Source organism: Schistocerca cancellata, chromosome 4, assembly GCF_023864275.1.
Source record: "Schistocerca cancellata isolate TAMUIC-IGC-003103 chromosome 4, iqSchCanc2.1, whole genome shotgun sequence".
Lineage (NCBI taxonomy): Eukaryota > Metazoa > Arthropoda > Insecta > Orthoptera > Acrididae > Schistocerca > Schistocerca cancellata.
This window is the reverse complement of record NC_064629.1, coordinates 719,460,094-719,486,205: the sequence shown is the minus strand read 5'-3', so window position 1 is coordinate 719,486,205 and position 26,112 is coordinate 719,460,094. Positions and strand designations below refer to the sequence as shown.

The following is a 26,112-nucleotide window of genomic DNA, read 5'->3' as shown; positions in this document are numbered from 1 at the left end:
CAGGCAATGATGGATCTTTACATTTTGATCACTGGCATAGAATACAAATATCTACCTTTTAACCACTATGAAATATTGATATATAGAGACAGGTTGGAATTTCTCTTCCAGCATCAATAAGGAACACAGTTGGCCTTTTCCATGAGGAAACTGGATTTCACACTGCCTGTGGACCAGGAAACTGCACCAGAAACGATTAAATCCTGAACAGCATGATGCAATCTTAAAAAGCAGGGAAAACTAATCTGCAGGTGATTTTTAACAAAATATGGTTGACTGGGAACTCTCCTGACTTGTGAAGCATCTCCCTCCTTGAACCAGGGAGGACTCTACACCACCCAGTAGTTATTGCAGACCAGCTATTTTTGCTCTTGGGGTACTGGTATCATGTTCAGTTATTGTTTTCAACTACCCTAGAAACAGAAACTCATCAAATGGTTGTATGACTTTGATGTTAATTAGTACTGTTTTATGTTTGATATGTTGGGGCCATCTAAACTGATGAAATTTGGTGTCTAATTCACATCTTCTGCTGTTTGCATAAGCAAGTTTGTTAAATAATTTACCTACTTGTCTACCACTACAGAAACTTTACTTTCTAAATTTTTAAACTTTTTATTTAATATGGTATATCTCCCTATTATTAAAGATATTCTTGTAATCTACATTTCAGACTTCCTGCTTTATGAGTCTGTGGGTGCCCCCCCCCCCCTCCCCCCAATCTTAATTTGCTCTGGATCTTACAAGTCTACAATAATTTGCAATGTGGTCTGGGACTGTCACATACTGTACAATCTATTCTTTATTATTTGATGAAATGCAGTGAACTTAATTTTCAAAACTCATTTTGTCCTCATCAAGTTATTGTTTTTTTCCTTCTGAAAGAATGTGTTCTGTACAAAAATGTTGTTCTTGACTAAGTCTACTTACATATACCCTTTTGACATTTCTGATACCATATTTAAAGTTTTACAAAAAAAGAATTATCCTATTTTCACCTTAAAATCCCCCTGTTATTACCTTGTCTTTGTTTTTCACCTCACTTGCAAAAACCTAGTATATGCTATAGATCTTATTTAATTCTTCCATTTCTACTACCCTGTCTTCACAACCAGCAGTCCTGATATTTACAGCCCCAAATAAAAAGTAGTAGAAGTTAGTTTTTTATGGTGCTTGTTACTGTTAATTTCACCAGGCTTTACACAGCAAGATGTAGGCACAGAAGTCGCTATGCATGCCTCATGGTCTACAGCCACTGTTTGAGTTAAAATCATTGACAAAACTACAAGCGCATATTGATACTCATTGAATAGAGAGGCCGTTTAGTTGCAGACAGGCATGATTGAAAGAATACTAGAAATATTTACACTTTCAAAGTATTCTAGTTCTGAGGAAGGACTTTGTCTGAAAGGCTAAATATTTCAAGTATTCTCTTCATTGTGCCTGTTTGTGACTCAACACTTTCTCCACGCGGTTAGTAGCAATCTATCATTTCCATATTGTTGTTATTCCCTCTTGGACTTTCCATTGTTTCATTATACAACTACATACACCATGTGCCAAAAAAGTGAATCACACAGAAGGAGAGGAAGAAACAAAACTATACGGACTGAGAGGAGAGTATGTGATGTTATTTCAGTGATTTCAAAATCAAGACAAATTTACAAAGTACTTGGCATAAGCGCCCACTTATCCCTATGACTCTAACCTAGAAGCACGCACCCATTTGATTGGAAAAGATGTCATATAGCTGTAGTATCTTCTCCTGGGGCACGTTAGCCCTCAAATATTGTAACTTGTCCTTGCTCATCTGGATACTGAATGTAGTTGACATCTGAGATGGTCCCACACATGTTCTATTAGTGACCCACAGACGTTCTATCGGGAACAGATATAGAGATTTTGCTCGCAACAGGTGTACCTCAACATCACAGAGCAAGTTCATAGAGACACAGGCAATGTGTGGATGAGCTTTGTCCCACAAACCAATACTGATGCAGGAGAGGTAAGACATGAGGACACAGTGTCTGTGATGTACCACTGTGCTGTCAGAGTTCCCTCGATCACTACCAGCCATGAGCTGAAGCCATACACAATGACTTCCCACACTACAATGTCAATAGTAACACTGTGGTGCCTTTCCCCAAGTCGCAGCAGTACTCGCCAACAATGCCCATCCACATAGTGCGGAACCACGATTCACCAGCACGACATGCTTGTGGTCAGACAGCTGTTTGTGTTGTGGTGTTCACGGCAGCCTACACACCTAACAGTAATTCTCTAGTCCACATGCTGCTAGTGTCCGACTATTGGTGCGGAATGACACAGAATGTTGCGGATATACCATTATTTGTTCTCAGATGGCTGCACAGATGAAAAGCGGTTATGACATGCTTGGTGTACAATATGATGATCCTTCCTTGTGGTGGCTGACCGGGAACCTCGATGATAAATATGCCTGTCCTCATGTTCCCAAGCAGTCCAATACTGGGCCACTGTCACATCTGAAAGCCCCACAAATCTGTATCGTACATGATTTGACCAGCTACCCAATGGAGATCCACAATGACACACCTTTGCGACTTTGTAAGGAGTCTGTAATACTATCTCACACAAGTACGCAGTATTTCCATGTCCTTCAGAGTGCACTCAACATCTGATGCTGTTCGTGCCCCTTATATACCCTACCTGGCCCAGTGACAACACTAAACACAAAAAACAATCATGCACTCTAACGGGCATTTTACCTGTCATAGAAAATTGGAACCTGAATCATTTACATACCAACTGATGGTGTGTACATGTAAAAAGTTACATTGACATACAAACAGGTGTTTGGCATAATTCACTTTTTTGTCACACAGTGCAATTACAATGAACTGTGTTTCTATAAATCAGTACGTGTATGTGAAATACTCCTACACTCTACACTGAGTTGACATTTCCTGGCATATTAAGACTGTGTGTGCTCGGCCAGGACTCGAATCTAGGTGAAGTTTGGAAGGTAGGAGATGAAGCTCTAGCAAAAGAAAAGCTGTGAGAGCAGGTTGTGAGTCATGCTTGGATAGCTCAGTTGGTAGAGCATTTGTCTACAAAAGGCAAAGGTTCTAGATACGAGTCCCAGTCCAGCACACAGTTTTAATTCGCCAGGCAATTTCAAATCAGTCCATACTCCATTCAAAAGTAAAAATTCAATCCCGATACAATGAGCTGTTACCAAATTTTGAAATATTGATTACTGTGTGCCTTCAGTGAATGAAACTGTTACATACAGTTCCATCAATGTCAGAAGACTACAAACAAAAAAGTAATCAATGAGTAAGATATTTTTACTTGATTTATTATTACACCTGACACCAAGGAAAAGATGTAGAAAGACAAAATCTGCCTGCTACAATAAAAGTATATTCACTCTAATTTTATTTAAAATCTACATAAACAATCGCAGAAGGAACGAGCTCAGGATTTCACATTAAGTCAATGATTAAGTCATTAAGAGATTAGCACAGTTACGAGGGCTGTTCAATAAAGAATGATCATAATTTTTTTTTTTTTTTGACAACATACCTTAACTCATTCTTATAATTTTGATGGTCCTCCACAAAATAGTCTCCCCTGAATGCGATGCTCTTATCCCAGCATTTCTGCCAGTCTTCAAATACATGCTGGAAACATTTCTTGACAGATCATTCAAAATTGCCTCCGCAGCCTTCAGCACTGCTTATGATGCCTCCCATGAAGGTGTTTCTTCATGTTAGGGAATAGAAAAAAGTCGCAACGGGCTACATCCGGACTATAGGGAAGGTGAGGGATGCGCTTCACGTTGATTTTTGCAAGATATTCAGCAACAACACTGGCAATATGCGGCCACGCATTATCGTGACGCAGCATCCAGCCTGCTTCACGGAAAAGTGGTCTTTTGCACCTGATATCGATTTGCAATGTTTTCAGGACATCCCTGTAGTATTGTCCAGTTACTGATGTGTGTGCAGGTACAACATGCTGATAAACCACTCCATAATTATCAAAGAATGAGATGACCATAACTTTCCCAGGAGAAGCAACCACATTTGCTTTTTTAGGGATTGGTGATGAAAATTTCCACACTGAGCTTTGCTGTTTGCTCTCAGGATCAAAATGATGTAGCCAAGGTTCATCAGCACTGATTAAACTTGAAAGAAACTGTGGATCTTCCTCTAACATCAACTTTAACTGCATGCAGACCTGCATGAGAATGTTCCTTTGTTTGGGAATCAACAGTCTTGGAACCTGTCACGCACAAACATGTGTCGTGTGTAATTTTTCTGTCACCAATGTGTGGGTGGCACCCAATGAAATGTTCAGTATTTCAGAAAGTGACCTTAAGGCAATTCATCAATCCTCTCTCACAAAACAGCAGCAGTGTTGACGTTTTCTTCCATAAGAGCAGTAACTGGAGCACTGGGTTCACCTTCCTTTGAAATTGATTGTCTCCCCTCTTTAAACATTTTGAACCACCTTCGAACTGTGCTGTAGGGAAGAACAGACTCTCCATAGACCTCCTGTAACATTGTACAGGCCTCAGCTGAAGATTTGTTGAGACGAAAGCAGAATTTCAAAGGCGCATATTGTTCCTCGCGTGTTACCTCCATTGCAGTGGTAGGCGATACTGAACATGTCTGACCTTGCCTGCCTCTCACAGGTGGGAACTAGGAGTCCCAACAATGAAACTACTATGGCATGTTTGTTGCACATTAAGCTTACAGAATATCATTAGATTAAATTTTAGTGTGAGAAATTTTGACCATTAAAAATTATGATCAATCTTTATTGATCAGCCCTCGTAGATTGAGAAAGAGACAGCACAACACTGCCTGCGTCCTTTCAAAATGAACTGTCCCACCCCTCATCTAAGTTACTTTGGGTCACCACAGAATACCTAAACCAGTGTGACCAGATGATGATTTGAATCAATCTCTTTCCAAATGCAAGTCCAATGTCTTAACCATTGCACCACTTTGCTCAGCATATATAAACAATATTCTTACTCATGGTAAAAAAAGGTCCTTCATTTTGCCAGTGAACAGCATTTTCCATGACTTCTCAAATGTTGGACTAGGAGAAGGAAAAGTGAAACAGTTCAAGAACTATTACAGACTGTATTACCACAGGTCAAAGACAGATAAAAATGAAAGCAATGCAATTGCCTGCTCCAATATGAAGCAGGATTATTTGACATACAGCTAGAATTAGATGCAAAACATATATCCTGCAATAGTGTATCCTTCCCTTGGTGATATTCTGCAGAAGAAGATCAAACCTGATATCACATTTGTCTTTTCAGATGACATCTGCAAAAGGGGTCTCAGGCATAGCTGTAACAACTGTGCTAGCAACAGAAGTTATAAATGCATAAATTCCAAATCCACTGCACAGACTTGCAAACCTTCCAAGACAAACAGGACAGTGTCAGTCAAGACCTATTCTCTGCACAGCATGGTAGAGATTATACTTTTATAGCTGACTTTGTTACTGCAGCTGCTATAACTATGCAACAAAAACAGATTCATACTAGTTACAGGTGGCATTTGAGAAAAGTACTGGCAAGTGTGCAATGGTTCACTATTTGAGGGTCGTTGGTTTAACTTTCAATAGCTCTGTAATATTACCACATGCATACATATGGGATTCTATCAGTCAGTATTTAGACAGTGTGTGCCTTAGGTGGAACTCATGTATTTGTAACTTTCTTTGCTACTGCAAATGGTACAGCTATTTCACATCACTAGATTCATTGGGTCTACAGGTGGTGTCTGATCACCAACAGGGCCATTACGTATCTGTTCTTGACATATGTGTTAAGTTACACTCTGATGATTATCTCATACTTTGCATAAAATATTGCAGTGGGATGCCAAAATTAGCTAATATTGGAGATTTATGTACGTATGGCAGCACTGAACTACCACTGCCATGGATAAAACAAGTTATAATATTAGTTTGTTCTCTTTAACTTTGAATTAAGGCACAAACCATGCCTCATTTTTACCATTACAACAAAAATTATTCTGGAAAAATTATTTATTTCTGATATGACATCTAAACATCTGAAAGTTCTGGTAATGTTTCTGGAATTATTTTTAGCATTAGAATTACACAAAATGCATAATGTATCCAAACTTACAGCATTTGTATGAGTTTTACAGTGTGTATTTGTATTTAGTTTGAATTAATTAGTTGTGAAGGGGGAAGAGAGAGTAATTTTTATATGAACCACAATCAAATTGTGCACACTCATTTCACTAAAAAGCTCAATCAGACTGTTGTGACTCGCCGATCATTCAAAGTGCCGCTGCGCAATTATGCACGTCCTCTACATGTGACGCTGTCTGCCAGCCATGCAGCAGCTGCGCCACCTAAGCGGCCAGCCGAGCAGCGGCCGCTAGACTGGGACTCAGTGCTCATTCGAATGCTAATGTGTACACATGTCTTACTTGTCAACTTACTCTGTGACTTACATGTGTTGTTGTGTCGCTCCGAAATATATGTGTTAAACTTGAAGTTCTAACAATTGGCGACGAGGTAGTGGATTTTTCCTTTTCACCGTTGACTCACAGGGTTCCATGGCTACTGTTGAGCAACTATTGCAAAATCTCCTTGAACAGCAAATGCTTCTAACAGCGGCGATTCGCGATTTCGTCGCGGCGTCAAATGCGGGGCGTTTCTCGTCGTTGGCTATACCTCCTTTTCCTCCTTACGACGAGACGGCAGAAGACTGGTCTGATTATGAAAAACGTCTTCGACAGCACTTCTTGGCATTTCATGTCACGGACGAACAACCATGTAAGTCTCTGTTCCTTTCCTGGATTTCACCTCAAATGTATCGGTTGTTGTCGCAATTGGCTCCTTTGAAGGATCCTGCGTCTTTGTCCTTTGCTGAAATGTGCTCACTTCTGTCTGTCTATTTTCAAAATCAAACGCATGTGGTAGCCTCTCGTGTTGCCTTTTATTGTTGTCAAAAAGAACCAAATCAATCCTATCGCACTTGGGCTGCTGAACTTCACGGCCTCAGTCGAAAGTGTCAATTTGTTACTGACGTTCACAAAGAATCCTATGCCGATTCCATGGTACAGGATGCTATTATCCGGTCGGCGCCCGACAAAGAAGTTCGGCAATGTGCCCTTCAGTTGGCGAATCCGACTCTAGATGAAGTTCTCTCCATTGCGCAGTCTTTTGAAATTTCTCGCGCCACTGGGGCGCAAATAGAGGCGTTGGGTGATGTCGGGGAAATACAACCTCTGTGCGCTGTTGACGACGCGTGCGGCGTGTCCCCACTGGCCGACGTGGCTGCAGTGCGCTCCCACGCGCAGCCTCGGCCCAGCCGTAAACAACTGCAGCAAAACCCCCGGCAACTTCCTTCATGTCCGCGGTGTTTTACGAAACATTCATGCGAGGATTGTCCCCATTGTTGGGCTGTGTGTCACAATTGCAAAAAGAAAGGTCATGTGTCTTCTGTTTGCAAATCCGACCGCATACATGATGTTCATGAACATTCTGTTTCTGTGTTGTCTGTCAATTGCACTTCTTCCCTTTCAGGGAAGTTATTCCTCACTGTCAAAATCCTTGGTCGAGATGTTCGCATGCAAGTGGATACCGGTTCTGCTGCCACTATAATTAATTCTCAGACGTATCTTCAGCTGGGTTCTCCACTCCTGTCCCTTGTCACTTGGCAATTACGGACGTACAATAAACAGAAGATTTCTCTCTTGGGACAGTTTAATCCTGAGGTATCTTACAAATCCGTCGTTCGCACTGTTCCCATATTTGTGGTCGACCAGAGCAATGCAGAAAATCTTTTTGGTTTCGATGCCTTTCACGTTTTTGGGTTCTCCATAGATGACTCTGTCAATATTGTCTCTGATGCTATTCCTTATGCTCAACTGGATTCCTTGTCGACGACATTTTCGTCCCTTTTTTCTCATGGGTTAGGCCGTGCAAACGACTTTGAAGCTCATATCACGCTCAAACCCACTGCTCGGCCTAAGTTTTTTCGGGCTCGGCCCATTCCTGTGGCCCTTCGTGATCGGGTAAACCGGGAGTTGGAGCGTCTCACTGCTTCAGGGGTCTTGCTTCCTGTCACTTCCAGTGAGTGGTCCTCTCCTGTCGTAGTTGCTAAGCCAAATGGTGATATTCATCTCTGTGGCGATTTCAAAGCCACTGTAAATGCTCAATGCCTCATTGACACTTACCCTATGCCCCGTCCTGAAGAACTGTTCACTAAACTTGCTGGAGGCCAGTATTTTTCTAAAATTGACCTGTCAGAAGCTTATCATCAACTTCCTATCGACGCTGCTTCCCGGCAGTTTCTGGTCCTTAACACGCCTTTCGGCCTCTATCAATACTAACGCTTGCCATTCGGGGTTGCTAGCGCCCCTGCTCTCTTTCAGCGATTCTTGGAACAATTATTGCTCCCTGTCCCTGGGTGTATCAATTACATGGACGACATTGTTGTCACTGGCTCCACCACTGAAGAACATCTTCAAAATCTCCACACACTTTTTCATGTCTTACAGACTGCCGGTCTTAAGTGTAATCTTCAGAAATCAAAATTTTTTTCAGGCATCTATCACGTACTTGGGGTTTCAACACTCTCGGGATGGTATTCGTCCGCTTCAACAAACTGTCGCTGCGATCGATGCCCTTCCTCGCCCTACATCTGTTAAGGAACTGCAGGCCTTCTTGGGGAAAATAGCATACCATCACAAGTTTTTACCGTCTGCGGCTTCGGTGGCTCAGCCATTGCATCGCCTGTTGCATAAAAACGTGCCTTTTCACTGGTCCGCGTCATGTGAAGAGGCTTTCCAGAAGTTGAAGACTATGCTGAAACAGGCCCCGTGCCTGGCTACTTATCGACCTGGCCAACATCTTGTTCTTGCCACAGACGCCTCTCAATACGGTGTCGGTGCAGCCCTTGCAAACCGTTTTTCTGACGGTTCGGAACAACCCATTGCTTATGCCTCCAAAACGCTCACGGATGCCCGACAAAAGTATTCTCAAATTGAGAAAGAAGCTTTGGCCATCATTTGTGCTCTTCATAAGTTTGGTGTTTTTCTCTTTGGCTCAAAATTTCATCTTGTTACGGATCACAAACCACTTGTTTCCTTGTTTCATCCATCAACGTCACTTCCAGACAAGGCTGCACACCGCCTCCAGCGTTGGGCTCTTTACTTTTCCTGTTTAACGGCTCAACATGCAAATGCTGATGTTCTGTCTCGCCTTCCCATGGGTCCTGATCAGGCATTCAATAGGGACGAACTTTTGTGTTTCCACCTGGATGTTGCCGAGCAGCGGGTTGTGGATGGGTTCCCCATCACTGGGGACAGGCTGGCGGCTGCTACGGGTTCTGACCCTACCCTCTCCCGGGTTTTACGCTGTATTAAGAAGGGTTGGCCAGATCGCCCATCCGCTAAGACTTCTGATCCGTTGCGGAACTACTACACTTTGCGCTACCACCTCACGGCTAGGGATGGTGTTATCCTCCTCTCCACTGACAATGCTTCGGCGCGTGTTGTGGTACCTGTGTCTTTGCGTGCTTCGGTCTTGCGCCTCCTTCACCAAGGGCACTGGGGTGTGTCTCGCACAAAATCTCTGGCACGCCGTCATGTGTACTGGCCTGGCATCGACTCTGAAATAGCACACATGGTCGCTGCCTGCGGCCCTTGTGCGTCACAGGCCGCTGCCCCGAAGTCATCTTTGTCACCATGGCCTTCACCTGAGAAGCCCTGGGAGCGCATTCATGCTGACTTTGCGGGACCCTTTTTAGGTACTTATTGGCTCCTCGTAATTGACGCCTACTCTAACTTTCCTTTCACTGTCCATTGCACGTCACCTACCACCGCGGCAACCACCAGTGCTCTCGCCCGCATTTTTTCTTTGGAAGGCCTCCCCTCTACTCTTGTTACTGATAATGGTCCGCAATTTGCCTCTTCCGAATTTGCGGATTTTTGTGCTTGTCACAGCGTTACGCATGTCACGGCCCCGCCGTCCCATCCACAATCCAACGGTGAGGCTGAACGACTGGTCCGCAACATTTAAGGCTCAGATGCGGAAACTTCTGACTTCTTCTGCTGCTGCTGATGCGCTCCTCCAGTTTCTGGCGTCTTACCGTTTCACCCCCATGGGCGACCACAGCCCGGCTGAGCTCTTACATGGCCGACAGCCCCGCATGCTACTTCATCTTCTACGGCCTCCCACCTCACGGCCGCGGGTGCCTTCACTTGGCCGGTTCACCGCCAACGACCTCGTCTGGGTACGGGGATATGGCAGGCGGGCAAAATGGAGCCTGGGCCGCATCTTAAGACACCGTGGCAGACGCCTGTATGAAATCCAGATGGACATGGGTGTTGCAGTGCATCATTCGGACCAGCTTCGGCCTCGGGTGCCAGCAACGCCTGTTCCGAATGGCGCAACACCACCTTTGGCTCTACCTGACGCCCGGGATCTTGGCATCTCTCAATACTCACAATGCAGCCCTCTCACCATCATCGCTATGCCAGCACCAGAACGGATGCCACCAGGAGACGTGCCCATGCAGGAACCGGAGGACCATCCTCTGTCAGAGCAAATCTACTCACCTCCTCCTCCAATGGACGCCGACACATCGCCCATGTCTCCTGTCATATCAACTGGACTTGCCGCAACGGCCAGATTGGTGCATGGGGCCCCAGCAGATTCGACCCCTACGTCTCCTGTCATCTCGACCCGTTATCATCAGGGACACTTCCGTCCGTACGGGAAGCCTCCTCCTCGAGAATTTACGGCGAGTCAAACAACGCTTATGGACATTAGCCATCTCCAGGACACCTCCATCAAGACCAGTGCAACAATTTCAAAGGGGGGAAAAGTATTGTGACTCGCCGATCATTCAAAGTGCCGCCGCGCAATTACATGCGTCCTCTACGTGCGGCGCTGTCTGCCAGCCATGCAGCAGCTGCGCCACCTAGCGGCCAGCCGAGCAGCGGCCACTAGACTGGGACTCAGTGCTCATTCGAATGCTAATGTGTACACATGTCTTACTTGTCAACTTACTCTGTGACTTATACGAGTTGTTGTGTCGTTCCGAAATATATGTGTTAAACTTGAAGTTCTAACACAGACATTGAACCTCTATAGAGTTCTATTATTTCTCTACACCAATTACTTATGCTAATTGTGAGACTGGCATATGGTAATTTCATTATGATGCTATAGCAAGTCTGGTGTGCCAATGTATGCTGCAACACCTTAATAAGTATCACATTTCATTTCACAAGACCAACAGCAGCCTCATACCAAGACTTGTCTAGCTCCACGAAAAGCCAAATAAAAATGAAGGGCCAATACAAAAATCAACAATTACATTTAATTCAATTGTCTCTCTCACTATCTCACTCCACAGAGCCAGTCAAATAGAAGTCTCCAAATGGGTAATTTCTTAAGCCTTACATTCCTTATACTGCTCTTTTAATTCAACAAATATATTACATAAACTGTTTATTTTGAGTCTTTGAAAACTCTTCAACCTATAGTTATTTCTTTGCAGAATAAGTATTCTCAGTTTTGGTATTTTCTTGCTTTTCTTATTTCTATACTAAAATATCAATTCAATAATTGAATTATTGTAACTGTAATGAAGCATGAAAGAACACCTTAACTTTCTATTATACCACTTCATCCAGAACTACAAAGCAGAATTGGTGTTTCAATCATTATTTGTGGCAAATGCCCACATGTGCTCATTCATAAATAGTAATCACTGAACCTCTAAAAGAACTAATTCTGGAAGGAATAAAAATACACTTTTCTCATTTGGATGTGTCAGCCCTCATTTACTTGTACTTGCTTTTGCAACTGCCAAAAATTTTTCATTGCTGAATAAAGTAAACATTCATAAAAATGGTTCTGCATATAACGAAATACCAAAACACACACCTCAGGCTGAGATGATAAGAATGGTTTGACAGGAACATCAGTCACAACAGCCCGGAGATCGTGGTCACCAAAACCACGGGTCACTCCGATAGTTCCCAAGACTCGGCTCTAAAGCAAAAATAAATTAATGAGACATGATGAAGTAGAGAAGCTGAAAGAAACAACAACAACAACAACAACAATAACAATAATAATAATAATAATAATAATAATAATAATAATAATAATAATAATAATGGTGGTGGTGGTCAGAAAATTATTTAGAAAAAGCAATGAAGATGTACAAGAAGTTACGCTCACCAATAAATAAAACACTGATCTGACTGATAATAATAATAATAATAATAATAATAATAAGTAGAAGCAACATTCTCAGTAATTACCAGCTGATGGCAGACCAAGAACTCAGATTCAGTTCTGTTCTTTACCAATGGTTTGGTTGTGCCACAACCTGTTTGTGAACATTTGTCTTCACTCTCATTTGATTCCTTTAGCACCTTCTTAATTATCTGAATACTCTTATAAAATAATTTCAATATACTTGCTATAAATGGCAGCTAATAATATAGTTGCTAATCTTTTCTTTCCTTAATTGTAATTCAAGAATGTTATTTGAGTCAAATATTTGAAACACTTATTTTCAGAATCAACTACAAATCTAAGGACAACTGATAAGCTACTTTACTGATTCCCAATTAACGTTTAGGGTAACACATGTGATGAAATACTGTGAATGGTCAACATGCTGATCACATGTAACCTGGCTGTACAACTGTCTGATCAGTGCACTGACTGATGTTTGACTGAGTTCTTTTTCAAGGACAGAAAAAGAAGTTGTGACAGTTACTCCCATTTACATATTAGCTTATATTTCATCAAAACTTACTAAATGTGCTTTCCCCTGAACCATGTAAAGTTTTGCCTTTATGAGTTCTGTGAACACAAGTGAATTTAATGTGACAACAAAGACAGCTATGACACCTGTTAAAACCCAGATGATACCAACTTGGACTGTCTGCCACACAAGATGTGATTAAAACCATTTTACATCATGGGGTCACACAGAAGGCTATCTTATTTATGTGCCTGTTGACACTCAGTGGCTCAATTATAAGGTTAGTCGCTGCCTTTACTTCATCCATTATCTGGGCTAACCAATTCCATGTATATTTTAACAGTCAGGCTGCCCAGTGTTAGCATGTTGGACCTACAATTCTTTCATGTAACTGGTTTGCTTGGACCTTCACTGAGATTAATTTAACATATTTTCTCAGTTAAAATTAAACAGTAATTTTCCAGTGCATGTTTCACCTTCTTCAACATTGACCTGTATTGCACTGACAGTCAGCAACATACGTCAACATGTGTAAAGATCACTAAATAACATCTGCATTTTGAGAGTTGCTGTGGTTTCTATGTGAAAAACTCACTATCACATAGTGATGGGACCTGTGGTGCATGCAGGTTACCACATAAATACACAAAGTGTCTCTCATTCTAGTGCCATAAGGACTCTTTTCTCTACCAGAGTAATGATTTTCAAAAGCCATTTATCACAATAAAAGGAATTTTACCACACAGTCATCCCATACTAATTACACTACTTTGTTATCAACTCAAACCTCTCCACCAACTTTGAGAGACCTTATAACCCTCCACAATCCCTTCAGATGTATCATCCATAAAACTCCATCCAAATTTCACACAGATACACTATGAAATTCTGGCAGCATATGGACAAAAAGATATTTTGCATCAAGCTGTTGTGAAATGGTGTCAACAATTTGTCCAATGTCGCACAGATGTGGGCCATGTTGATTGGGAAGAACAGCTATCAACATCAACTGCAGTTCTCAAATGGCTCTGTGACCACGGAGTGGATTTCTATCGCCAAGAAATTGAACAACTGGTGGACTATTCAGACTGTTGTTTACAGAGGTTTGGTGACCATGTTGAAACATAATGTCACATTTCTGTGCCACTTTGAAGTTTAGTACAGTATTCAACAAAAGTTACTTGGCCTACCATAATACACTGGTGTCCAAAATTAAAGCATCGGATAGAAATTTTGTAAGGTTTTGTTTATTCTGCCGCAAAACAGTATAAACAGGTGATAGTAAAGCAGAAACAATGTAAAGAATACAGAATGTAAACAACTGCAACATGCATAATGGTAGACAAAAATGTTCTTCATTTTTTCCAATTTAATGGATTTGCACACACATTCCGACAACTGGTTAATGCGCTCATTATGGGGTGTGACCACTTCTTGCAGCAATACAAGCCTGACAATGATAGAGCATGTTGTGAATGATATCATCAATCTCATGTTGAGGAAATGACACCCATTCTTCCTGGAAAACTGGTCGCAAGTCTTGGAGAATGGTCGCTGGATGCCGACATGGTGCAACTTGTCTCCCTGGTGCATCCCAGACATGCTTTATGGGATTCAAATTGGGAGAGCGAGCAGGCCATGCCACCCATGTAATATCTTCCATTTACAAGAAAACATCAACCGCTCTTGCTCTATGAGGTCGATCATTATAGTCCATGAATACAAAGTCTGAGCATGCTCCACCTCCCAACAACCAAGGTCCCAAGATCTCATCATGATACCTGGCAGCAATTAAACCCTGCTGATTCACCCACACAATTTCATGAAGAGGTGTACATGTGGTCAACATAATCCCTGCCCACAACATTAGGGATCCTTCTCAACATCGGTCTCTTTCCATAATGTTTGGGTCCCAAAATCTTGTTCCATGTTCCCTCCAGATGCAAATGTGCTGTGAATCACTTTCCAGACCAAATCAGGACTTAGCTGTGAAAAGAACACTGGCCCACTGTTCGAACGCCCAGATGGCATGTTGACGAATCCACTCTAGACATTTCCTTCTGTGAATACACATCAGAGGTACACATACAGCAGGTCTCCAACAACAAAGGCCACTCTGCCAAAGACTTCTGGACACCATTTGTCTCAATACAACACATCCAGTGGATGCTGCGAGGTCAGATGCCAGGTGCTATGCAGTAATAAGGTCATACTGTTGTGCCCTTACATCCAAATAACGGTCCTCCCTTTCTGATATCACACGTGGTCGGCCCTGCCCTGGTCTTTGGGGGTCTCTATAAATTGTCGCCACATCCTAGAAATAACAGAATGGTTCACATTAAGCCTTCGGACCTCATCAGTTTGTGACTTTCCTGCTTTCATTCATCTTATGGCCTTCCACTGCAGAGAGTCAGGTCTTCTTTGTGCCTTACTGCACTGTCAGTGACTGTATAAACAGAAATTGTGGTTGTGGGGCTACCCAGCAAACACAACCCCACTTGATAGGTGCCCTGACATCATTGTTGACGTGGTTGTCCATTGACCAGAATGCCATTTTCTGTGCTTAACACAACTGTATGTACATCTGTTGACAGTTTGTATGAATATATGAGGTATTAGACACAAGGCAGGGAAATTGTGGTTTGTTGCTTTAATTTTGGACACCAGTGTGTGTGTACATAAGAATGTCTCTTCCCATACACATAATCATTTAACAAGGTCCTAAGTCTTGTCCAGCAGCCTGGATGCCTGCCATGGTCCTATTTGTCAATGGTTTCAAAATTCTGTGACTGCCTGGAAATCAGAGTGGTCATCTTCACCCTGTGCAGTCTTCTCTCGGATCGAAAACTCAACTATTAACTAGTAGCTTTACACTTCTTCATGTCACCTGGCGCAAACTGAATCGAATCAGATGTGGGATGGGAGGAACAATTGCAACACTTTACAGCTGGTTATGGTGAGCTCTTCAAGCTGTGACTGCAACAAGGTAGCACAGACCATTGAGAATTGCCCCAACATGCTGTCACTGGACTGCTGGGAGAACTGCATCTAATTGGCTCTAAAGTGCTGTGCGGTTGGAAAAAGTTTGACATTAATATTTGATTTACTTCTTTTCATTTATTTACCTGGCTACTTACAATTTACGTGTTTGTAACTGCTGATGTACTTGTAATTGTCTAGGAATATCAAATGCTAAATACATAAAATATTATTTTGCTCATTGCTACAGGCAATTAACTGCCAATGCACCACTGCTGCTTTCAATCAAGAACTGTATTTGCTCTTAATATTGCCTGAGAATCAGCTGACACCACTACAAGCAAGTTGTCTACATATGCCACCATACCTTCAGTTAATTTATACACATCCACAATGGTGAGGAGCTGTTCGATACATGTGTTCCAAAAACTTGAGCCACAGATCAGTCCTTGTGGGCATCCTTTGGTGAACATTTGATTATCTTAAAATTGCTCGCATTCCATTTTAGTACTCTTCCCTGGAGGTAAAGGTACAAAGTATCTGGAATCAGTATTATCTTTGGCATGCAAACACTACAGACCACCACAGGTTGTCAAAGTCACACGAAATGTCCAATATTATTGCAAATATGCATTTGTGGGTTGAGTTACTAAGACGAGCACAATGGCGGCATCAACAGGGCATCTCTTCTTGAAACAAAGTGCCACAGGTTATGGTCATGTAGCTCACTATATTTCTGCAATACATCACACAGGAGATGCTGCTGAACCATGTCCAGTGCCTTGGGGGGCAAGAAGGTCTATGAGACTTACGAGCTGCTGGGACCGTATCTTCTGACTTTTTAATTACAACCACTCTTGAAGTTTTTGAACACTCTGGAACTCTTCCCAGTCCAAGATAATTGTTGAATAGCTCCATACCAAAGGGGCCACTCTGTCATATTGCTTAATGCAAAACTTTGGGATGAAGACCAGCAGCACTTGGGGCCTTCTTAGGCTTAAGTTTTGCTAATGTCTTTGCAATGTCGTTTCACATGAATGAGGGCATCCTTACATTTTAATTGTAAGTATCTTCCAGATTTGCTCTTAGTCTATGATATTATGGCTTGTCAGTTCACCGTATGTCCCCAGGGAGGATACTGCCTAGTGGAAATTCTCATTTGTCACCATCCCTGAGCCATATTTATATCAACCATGAAAGTGTTGTCAAAACCATCAGTTACTCTGGTTTTTACATGAGTCCACAGCCTTGATATACAGGCTGATTTTTTCCACTGTGTACAAACTCTCAAGATTAACCAATGAGAGGATACAGAACAAAAAAGGTCTAATGAACTTATGTCCAGAAATGCATGGTTTCCATGTGCCTCAATGCAAGGATGTACACACCATAGCATGTTCTGTCTCACACGTTCACATTTACCAGGCTGGTATGGGCTCTACATACATGATACTTTTGAGATGACCCCATAACCAGAAATCACATGTTTTGAGATCTGGTGAATGAGCAGGCCATGCAACTGGAGATGCGTCCGGATATTAACAGCAAAGTGGATTGGAGTGCCATCATATAGCAGCCACTTAACCCTTTGAATCATCAATGGCACTTCCTCCAGCAGGAGAGACACAGTCACCTGCAAGGAATACCAATAGTTCCGGCCTGTTAGATGACATGGAAGGAAGACTGGTCCCAAATACAGTCACCAATTATCCCAGCTCACAAATTCCAGCTGCACTGATGCAAATGATTTGCTGTCACCATATCATGGGGGTTCTGTGAAGCCAGTGACAAAACTTCTTCCAGTGTAGAAAGTCTGTTGCTAGTAAGCCCTGCACATGCTGTAAGTGATAAGGGTAGTAACAATTGTGGGTCATCTGGCTTACTCTGCAGTGGCAGGCCAACTGCCTTCCACAGTGTTAATCACATTTTCCTCCAAGTCTGGGTACAAACATTTCAGGTACGTCCTTCATGATTTCCTGCTTCCTGAACAAACCTGTCTCAGACAAACGGTGAAACACTGTTGCAAACAGTGAATGCTGTGGTTGTTGTCAATGGGGATAGGTCTCCTGATACAACCTTGCTGCCTTCCCCCACTGCCATTTGCCTTTCTGTAAGTAAACAGCCTGTCAGCAAACTCTCGATTCGAATACAGAACCATTGTGTACAATGCTGTATCAGATCCACTACAACATGAGTCAGCAAGAGAAGTGAATCAGACACAACATTACCAATTACTGTAGCAGGAGAGGGCACAAAGACATGACGTATGAGGTACAGTACCGCCCTCTAGAAGGAAACCATCCATACTGTAGCTGTGGATACATGGTACAGTGTGTATTAGCCTGCAGTCTCTGTAACAAAGTGGGACTGAATAAATGGTCTCTAGCATGGAAACCATGCATTTCTGGACATAAGTTCATTAGACCCTTTTTGTTCCGTATCCTCTCATTGATCAATCCCTTGAGTTTGTACACAGTGGAAAAAACTCACCCTGTATTTTTCAAAGGTAAACGTTGTACACCATGGGCTGTACAATTTCCAGTTTCATACTATGGTGAGTCTTCCAAGTTCATCCTTAAAACTTATTTTCGTCTCTTAACAGTTCAGTTCTTGCCTTAATGACAGGAGAGCAAATCTTAAGACAGCTAATTTCCAAGTTTTACAGTCTCTTGGCACAGCTCCATTACGGGGCCTTGTAACTGTGCTTGTAGAAATGCTAAGTCCTAGAGTTTTTCCTTAATTCCATCTTTGTAAGCAAGAAGAACGCCTCTCTTTCAATATTTGTTTCCAATTAAGATCATGACCTCATCAATAAAGCCTTTGTGGCTATTTATGTCACTGTACACTTCTCTTGTGTCCATTGATGTCTAATTCCATTGGGAACCGTGTGCACCACAACCGTATTATTGTCAATACATTTTTTTATAAATGGGAGCATTGGTCGTAAATATTGAAATCCTTTATTTTAAAGATCCATTTCAGTCTCTCCTGTGAGTCCCTTCCTCCTTACCCTTTATGGTAAGAGCAATGTTGTCCTACCTCAGCATTAGCAGTACATACCGGCATGGAAATCTATTGGTCCAAGTCACGGTATGCACTCCCAACCCGATTTCCTTCAGGCTGCTGATGGCACAATCAGAAATAAACCAGGCTGTTGCAGCCACATGACAACATGCCCTAGCTGACTACAGCCCTTCACAGCCAAATGCTTTGCCAGAAAGTATGGGGAGCAACTAATAACCACGTGTAAACACTATCACTGCCCCAGTCAGATGATATCCTTTCAGAACTGCAGTCAGTGCAACATGAAGCTCTGAGTCAGCAGCACACACCTCACATATACAAGAAAAATTGTGACCATTGCTTTAAGCAGGCGACCGACTGACTGTGGACTCTCATTTGGCACTTAATACATGTTCCTATAATATGTGCTCAAGGTTTACTGTCTAACATACACATGTAATAATAAGTAATGCAACACTTTTTTTCTCAGCCTATTTCGGTTGAAGAAATGTGGAATTTGTTGTGGGATATCGTGGCATATTCCTGTTTTAGTGCCTGTAGATTCATGAAGTTACAATAGGTGGTAGCGCTATAGTTGTTGTTGTTGTTGTTGTCTTCAGTCCTGAGGCTGGTTTGATGCAGCTCTCCATGCTACTCTATCCTGTGCAAGCTTCTTCATCTCCCTTACTTACTGCAACCTACATCCTTCTGAATCTGCTTAATGTATTCATCTCTTGGTCTCCCTCTACGATTTTTACGCTCCACGCTGCCCTCCAATGCTAAATTTGTGGTCCCTTGATGCCTCAGAACATGTCCTACCAACCGGTCCCTTCTTCTTGTCAAGTTGTGCCACAAACTCCTCTTCTCCCCAATTCTATTCAATACCTCCTCATTAGTTATGTGATCTACCCATCTAATCTTCAGCATTCTTCTGTAGCACCACATTTCTAAAGATTCTATTCTCTTCTTGTCCAAACTATTTATCGTCCATGTTTCACTTCCATACATGGCTACACTCCATACAAATACTTTCAGAAACGACTTCCTGACATTTAAATCTATACTCAATGTTAACAAATTTCTCTTCTTCAGAAACGCTTTCTTTGCCATTGCCAGTCTACATTTTATATCCTCTCTACTTCGACCATCATCAGTTATTTTGCTCCCCAAATAGCAAAACTCCTTTACTACTTTAAGTGTCTCATTTCCTAATCTAATTCCCTCAGCATCACCCGACTTAATTCGACTACATTCCATTATCCTCATTTTGCTTTTGTTGATGTTCATCTTATACCCTCCTTTCAAGGCACTATCCATTCCGTTCAACTGCTCTTCCAAGTCCTTTGCTGTCCCTGACAGAATTACAATGTCATCGGCGAACCTCAACGTTTTTATTTCTTCTCCATGGACTTTAATACCTACTCCGAATTTTTCTTTTGTTTCCTTTACTGCTTGCTCAATATAGAGATTGAATAACATCGGGGACAGGCTACAACCCTGTCTCACTCCCTTCCCAACCGCTGCTTCCCTTTCATGCCCCTCGACTCTTATAACTGCCATCTGGCTCTGAAAGTGGAGTCTGTCAGGGAAATGGATTTCAAGCAGAGAGTTGTCACTGAGTTTCTTTTGGTGGAAAACCAGAGCGCCACAGATATTCGTAGGGACCTGCAGAATGTCTACAGAGACCTGGCAGTGAACAAAAGCACAATTAGCCATTGGGTGAGGCGTCTGTCGTCATTGCAACAAGGTCATGCAAAAACCCAACCGATCTCCCGTGTGCCAGCTGGTCAAACACAGCTGTGACTCTCGCATTGTTGGAATGTGAGGACATTCTCATTCAGAGTGACTGACAGACCAAATTAAAAAGCTCACTGAACAACTGGACATCTCTGTTCGAGGTGCTGACACACTGGTCCAACAGTTGGGGTACTCAAAGGTGTGTGTGCGCCCGCTGGGTTCTTTGCCGCCTAACAGAAGGCCATAAAGAGCAACGAGTTTGGCCCAATGAAGGATGCACTCAGTGGGAAGCAGTAAATGGATGGTAGGGAGGTTATTGATGCACGAAGATGTTGATTCCAATGTTGACCAGTAGAGTGGTACCATGCATGCAAACAGGACCTGCCAGTAAAGTCGTGTAAGGCCGTCACATTGAATGGAGATTATGTTGAAAAATGGGGTTTCGTAGTCAAAAGAGTGGGGAATAATATGGTGTATCGGAATCTTGAATAAAACCAACCTGCTTTCAAAAAAAATATATGTTGCATTACTTATTGAATGCCCCTCATACAAACTGCTTACATTAATTACTGCACTTGAGATTCAGAGGGCAACGCTTGTTTTGTCAACTAGCACAGTATGTAGGCCCACAGGGAGCTGAAAATCTGAAGATAATGCATAATCTATTAAGTCTGTATAACTTTATTAACTGTGATATATTAAATTACTAAATGATAACTATCACTCACAAGACTCCAAAATAGCCTAACTGAGGGTTTTACTTCAATGCTCAATTTTTGTTGCATGGAATACAGAACATGAAACAAGAACACACCATTTGGTATGGTAAATGTTTTGTGTTCTTGCTTCATGTTCTGTATTCCATGCAGGACTTTTTCATTGCAGGAATATTTGCAGCTGTTTTAGGACAAAGATAATGTAGATCCATCAGCATCCCCTCCCCCTCATTCTGATATTAGAATGGTGGAACTTCACACATGGAACCTCACTATAGAGCATGAACATGGATATTTATATCTTACACGTGAAAGAGACAATGTTAACAGAGATTGAGACCAGGATGATTCTGACAGCACAGGATGTGTTGCAAGGATAACTCCCATCTGTGTAGTTCAGAAAAACTGGCGATGGGGAGAAGTATCCAGATGGCCCGGTCGTGAAGCAGCCACTGAATTCAAGCATGTTGTGCTCAGCTGCACTTTGTGACACTGAGTGGTCTATTTTTTTCTTGGCCACAAATTTGCAGTGACCATTCATTCTAGTGGACAGCTAGTTGGTTGTCAAACCAACATAAAAGTTGTGTAGTGATGACAGCAGAGTTGGTATGTAATTTGGCTACTTTCACAGGCAGTGTGGTATTACAGAAACACAGCACCATGGCACAGGCATCCCAGAATCATATCTGCTCCCTCCACATGATACTGTTACTGTGCAATACTACCTATATAAACCACATCTCCAAAATGGAAACCTTTACCCTCCAACATCTGGAAGTGCATTCCAAACAACACCTCCATAACTAGCCAACCTGTTGATATCCTACTCTTGGAGCACCATTACCCATCAACATCCATCCCACCCATAGTGAAGCCCCTCATCAACCCCTTGTAGCACCCAGACCCTGACCAGTTGATCTCTTCAAACGGCCACATCTTGTAGCACTCTCTCCCAACACTCCACGAAGCCCAGAACTCAAACAGACCCAAAACACTGTTGTTAAACTTTCCACCAGAAACCTCAATCCCCTATCCAAAGGTCTCATCTTCAGTCCCATATCCAAGTTTAACCCCAGTGAACTCGTTACAGACCTTCTCTTCCTCTCTTAATCCCTACAATAGAAACACTTCTTTGCCACCAGTTCCTCCAACCATAGCCAACCTAATCACAGAACAGAATCTTGCCTTTCCCAGTTCATTCCACCATCCAAAAGTGATCCTAGCCCCGTTCCACTTAACCACCCCCTGGTCACATTCTAGGAATTTTTTGCCTCCAACTTGGCCTCACCATCCTTCCCAAGGCCCTTCCTAAAAATAATAATCTTTCAGCAGAAGAAAGGAGAGCTACACACAACCTCGAAACAGATCCAGACCTAATCATCCTCCTGGCAGACAAAGGCTCCACTTCTGCCATGATGAACTGTAGTGACTGCCTGACAGAAGACTTCCGCCAAATATCTGTAACCTCTAATCCCCACTGAAACCTGTAGTGCAATCCAAGAACCTCTCCCCTGAGTCCACCTCCCACCTCACTCCAATGACACACTGCACACCCATCTTCTACATGCTCCACAAAATCCATAAATCCAATAATCCTGGATGTCCCAATGTACCTGGTTATTGTGCTCCTACTGAAAGGATTTCCACTCTTGTTGATCAACACCTCTAACCAACTGCCTGAAACCCAGCCTCTCACAACAAAGATACTAACCACTTCCTTCACTGACTCTCCACCATCCTCACCCCTTTACCTCCTGGATACCTACTTGTCGCCACTAAAGCCACCTTCCTATACACCAACATCCCTCATGCCCATGGACTTGCGGCTATCAAACACTACCTTTCCCAATGTTACTGAGATTCCAAACTCACTACCTCAATCCTCATACACGTTAAAAACTGTATGTGTAATACAACTACTTCTACTTTGAGTGGAAGATGTATAAACAAATCCATGACACAGCCATGGGCATCCACATGATATCCTCCTATGCCAACTTCTTTTATGGACTGTCTGGAGGAAACGTTCCTAGCCTGTCAAAACCCCTAACCCCTTGTCTGGTTCAGGTTCATTTATGATATCTTCATCATTTGGATTCAGGGCCAAGACATCCTATCCTCATTCCTTCACAACCTCAAAACCTCTCCCATCTGCTTCACCTGGTCCTCTACAACACATGTGCCACTGCCTTCCTGGCTGCTGACATCCACCTCTCTGATGGCCCCATATACACCTCCATTCATGTTAGACCCACAAACCACCAATAGTACCTAAGAGTACCTGCATTCCAACTACTGCCATCCCTTCCATACAGCCTGGCCACCCACAAAAGAGAACTCCTTTGTCCAATATACTGAAGGTCTCACGAGGACCTTCACAGCCTGCAGAAGACCCAGATGCAAGTCCTGTACAATCCACCCACCCAGCACCTTTACTCCAGTCCTGTCATTGACTATCCTATCCCACCAGAGGTTGGGCCACCAGTGCAAGCAGCCATGTCACATACCAACTCTGGTGCAATCACTGTACAGCTTTTTATGTCAGTGACAACCAACCAGCAGTTCACAACAATGAATGGCCACCACCAAACTGTGGCCAAGAACAAAACAGACCACCCGGTGGCACAACATGCAGCTGAATGCGACATGCTGCTTCATGAACTGAGCCATCTGGATCCTTCCCTCCACCACCAGCTTTTCTGATTATGCTGATGGAAGTCATCCTTGCAACAAATCCTATGTTGCTAGAACCATACTGGCCTCAATTTCTGTTAACCAACTGTCCCCATACTGCCCACCCAACAGACTCCCTTCCCCTGTCCATCACACCATCCCCACTCACCTCTCCGTGTCACCTCCAGGTGCACTGCTCCCCAGGGCTCTGAGTCCTGTGCATCAGATGCCTAACCCATGCACCTGCCACCCCTCCCTCCCACATTCCTAGCCAGCCAACCTACTGCCTCCCTCTAAGTGCTAGCTACGCACCCCAACCCCTCTATCTGTCTCTCACTTCTGTCTTCCTCAACCCACCCCACATGACAAACCTTCACCTCACCCTAGTCCACCAGCCGAACTGCACTCCTAGCATCGTGCATCCAACCGACACTATGTAGAGGCACAAGCATATGTGTGCTTGTGTTTGTGTGTGCTTATAATGTAGCTCGAGAAAAGATTACTCTGAAAGCTAGCAAGTTTTCTGTCTTTTTTTGTGTGTGTACCTGTCAACAACTCAATGCTTCTGCTTTATGGTGAGTAGTCTCCTTTACTTCTGAAGTACCAGAATTTTGCTATATAAATATATTTAATCTCTTAATTCCTCTCTTAACACCATCCTCTCTCTTCCCACCATCTTGCTGTAAGTTTGTTCCCCAACTTCCAGCTATCTATAATTCATCCCTCCCACATTTTATGGCATATTCAATTTATTTCCCCTTCTCCCTCACTGAATGATTGTTTTTAATGTGGTTTCTGTTGTAAATTTTTACCATATACATCATTTGATTCTTCCTTTTTTGATATATCCAGACATCTTTGTCTCTTATAAGACACAAATCTTTTCATAACTCCAGAAACTTGCTATGTTTCCATTTCCTCTGCCCAACAACCCATCCTTTCCAATGTCTATTCGCATATCTGTAAAGACTCCGTATAACCTCTCCTGACATAAATTTCACACAGCACCAACAATAGCTCCATAATAAATTTTTTAGGCTCCCCAAAACCTTTGTATCTCTTCTAACAAGTCACAGAGAAGTACTAACCTTATAAACAACAACAGTCCTGGCTCTAAAAGTTACATTCCACTTGTGAAAACCATATTATATAACAACTTTGGTGTGATAGCTGTGATACATTATTTACATGCATTACCATGACAGAGTCAATTTATATGAATGGCCAATGTTGCCACCCGACTGCTGGATCTGCTGCTTGACACAATATAGCTAACCTTCACAGTTGCTTTGCTGCCTTATAATAGGGACATCTGCCTATTTTGTCTCTTTGTAATGAATGTTTTCTGTCCTTGCTTCATGTTTTATACACCACACAGGATTTTTTCATTGTCATACTAACAATCATAATTTTGTTCTTTTCATTCTTGGACTTTTTTTTTCCAGCTTCAAAATGTTTTATGTATGTTTCCACGCAATTAGTTTTTCATAAAATATTCACTTCTTACAGACCGCTGCAGCACAAATATATGCAATGTTTTTTAGCATTCACAACCAATCTAACACCTAAGTATAGACAAACTCTAAAAATCCTGAAGAGCGACTTCATTTGCCTTGTGGCCTTGTGCATGGAAAATATCAAACCTACAGGGTAGAGGTAACTCCACAGATGCGGAACCACACTCTAAAGCAAAACCATGTAGAAAAACAGAAATTTAAAGTCAATCAGTAGGAGATGGGAGAAGGGGAAAATCTGACAGGCTATGCTACCAGCATGGCAGCCATTTTGAAGCTGCAATCTTGGACGGAACTCGTAATTTTCAAATGAAAAGGGGGCCAAGTGACATACCAAACAGATAGAGAATAACAGGAGAAAAACAGTTAAGCCTTTCATGTGAAAACTGCTTTATTTAAGTTATGACTGAAGCTTATTTCTCACAGGTGACGTGAAAGCTGACAGTGTTAACACATGTTGAATGCATTGAGATCGTCCTGATATCAGGAGAGAGGAGCACACGTGTTACCACAGAGGATCAATGCCTCCTAGACAGATCACACATTACCCACAGTGCAACGATGAAACTTCTTGTGAAAGTCCATGAAATTGTCTCTGTCGCAGGCAAATCATAAGCTGGATGAACAAGAACTGCTATGGACGAAGCAACATCAACTGCTCTTTTGGCAACATTCAGTACGAGTCCAGAGGGCAGTACTCGTCGCA

The 26,112-nt window shown here is 42.6% G+C and overlaps 1 protein-coding gene across 2 annotated transcripts in view; it reads right to left on the bottom strand.

Annotated features, from left to right (window-relative positions):
* LOC126184666 (protein phosphatase 1H) overlaps window positions 1-26,112 on the bottom strand; it is a 182,454-nt gene that overhangs the window by 36,782 nt on the left and 119,560 nt on the right. For both annotated transcript variants that reach the window (XM_049927147.1, XM_049927148.1), the window contains exon 6: window positions 11,950-12,057. In XM_049927147.1, coding sequence (XP_049783104.1) covers window positions 11,950-12,057 — 108 coding nt within the window. The remainder of the gene's footprint in view (window positions 1-11,949; window positions 12,058-26,112) is intronic.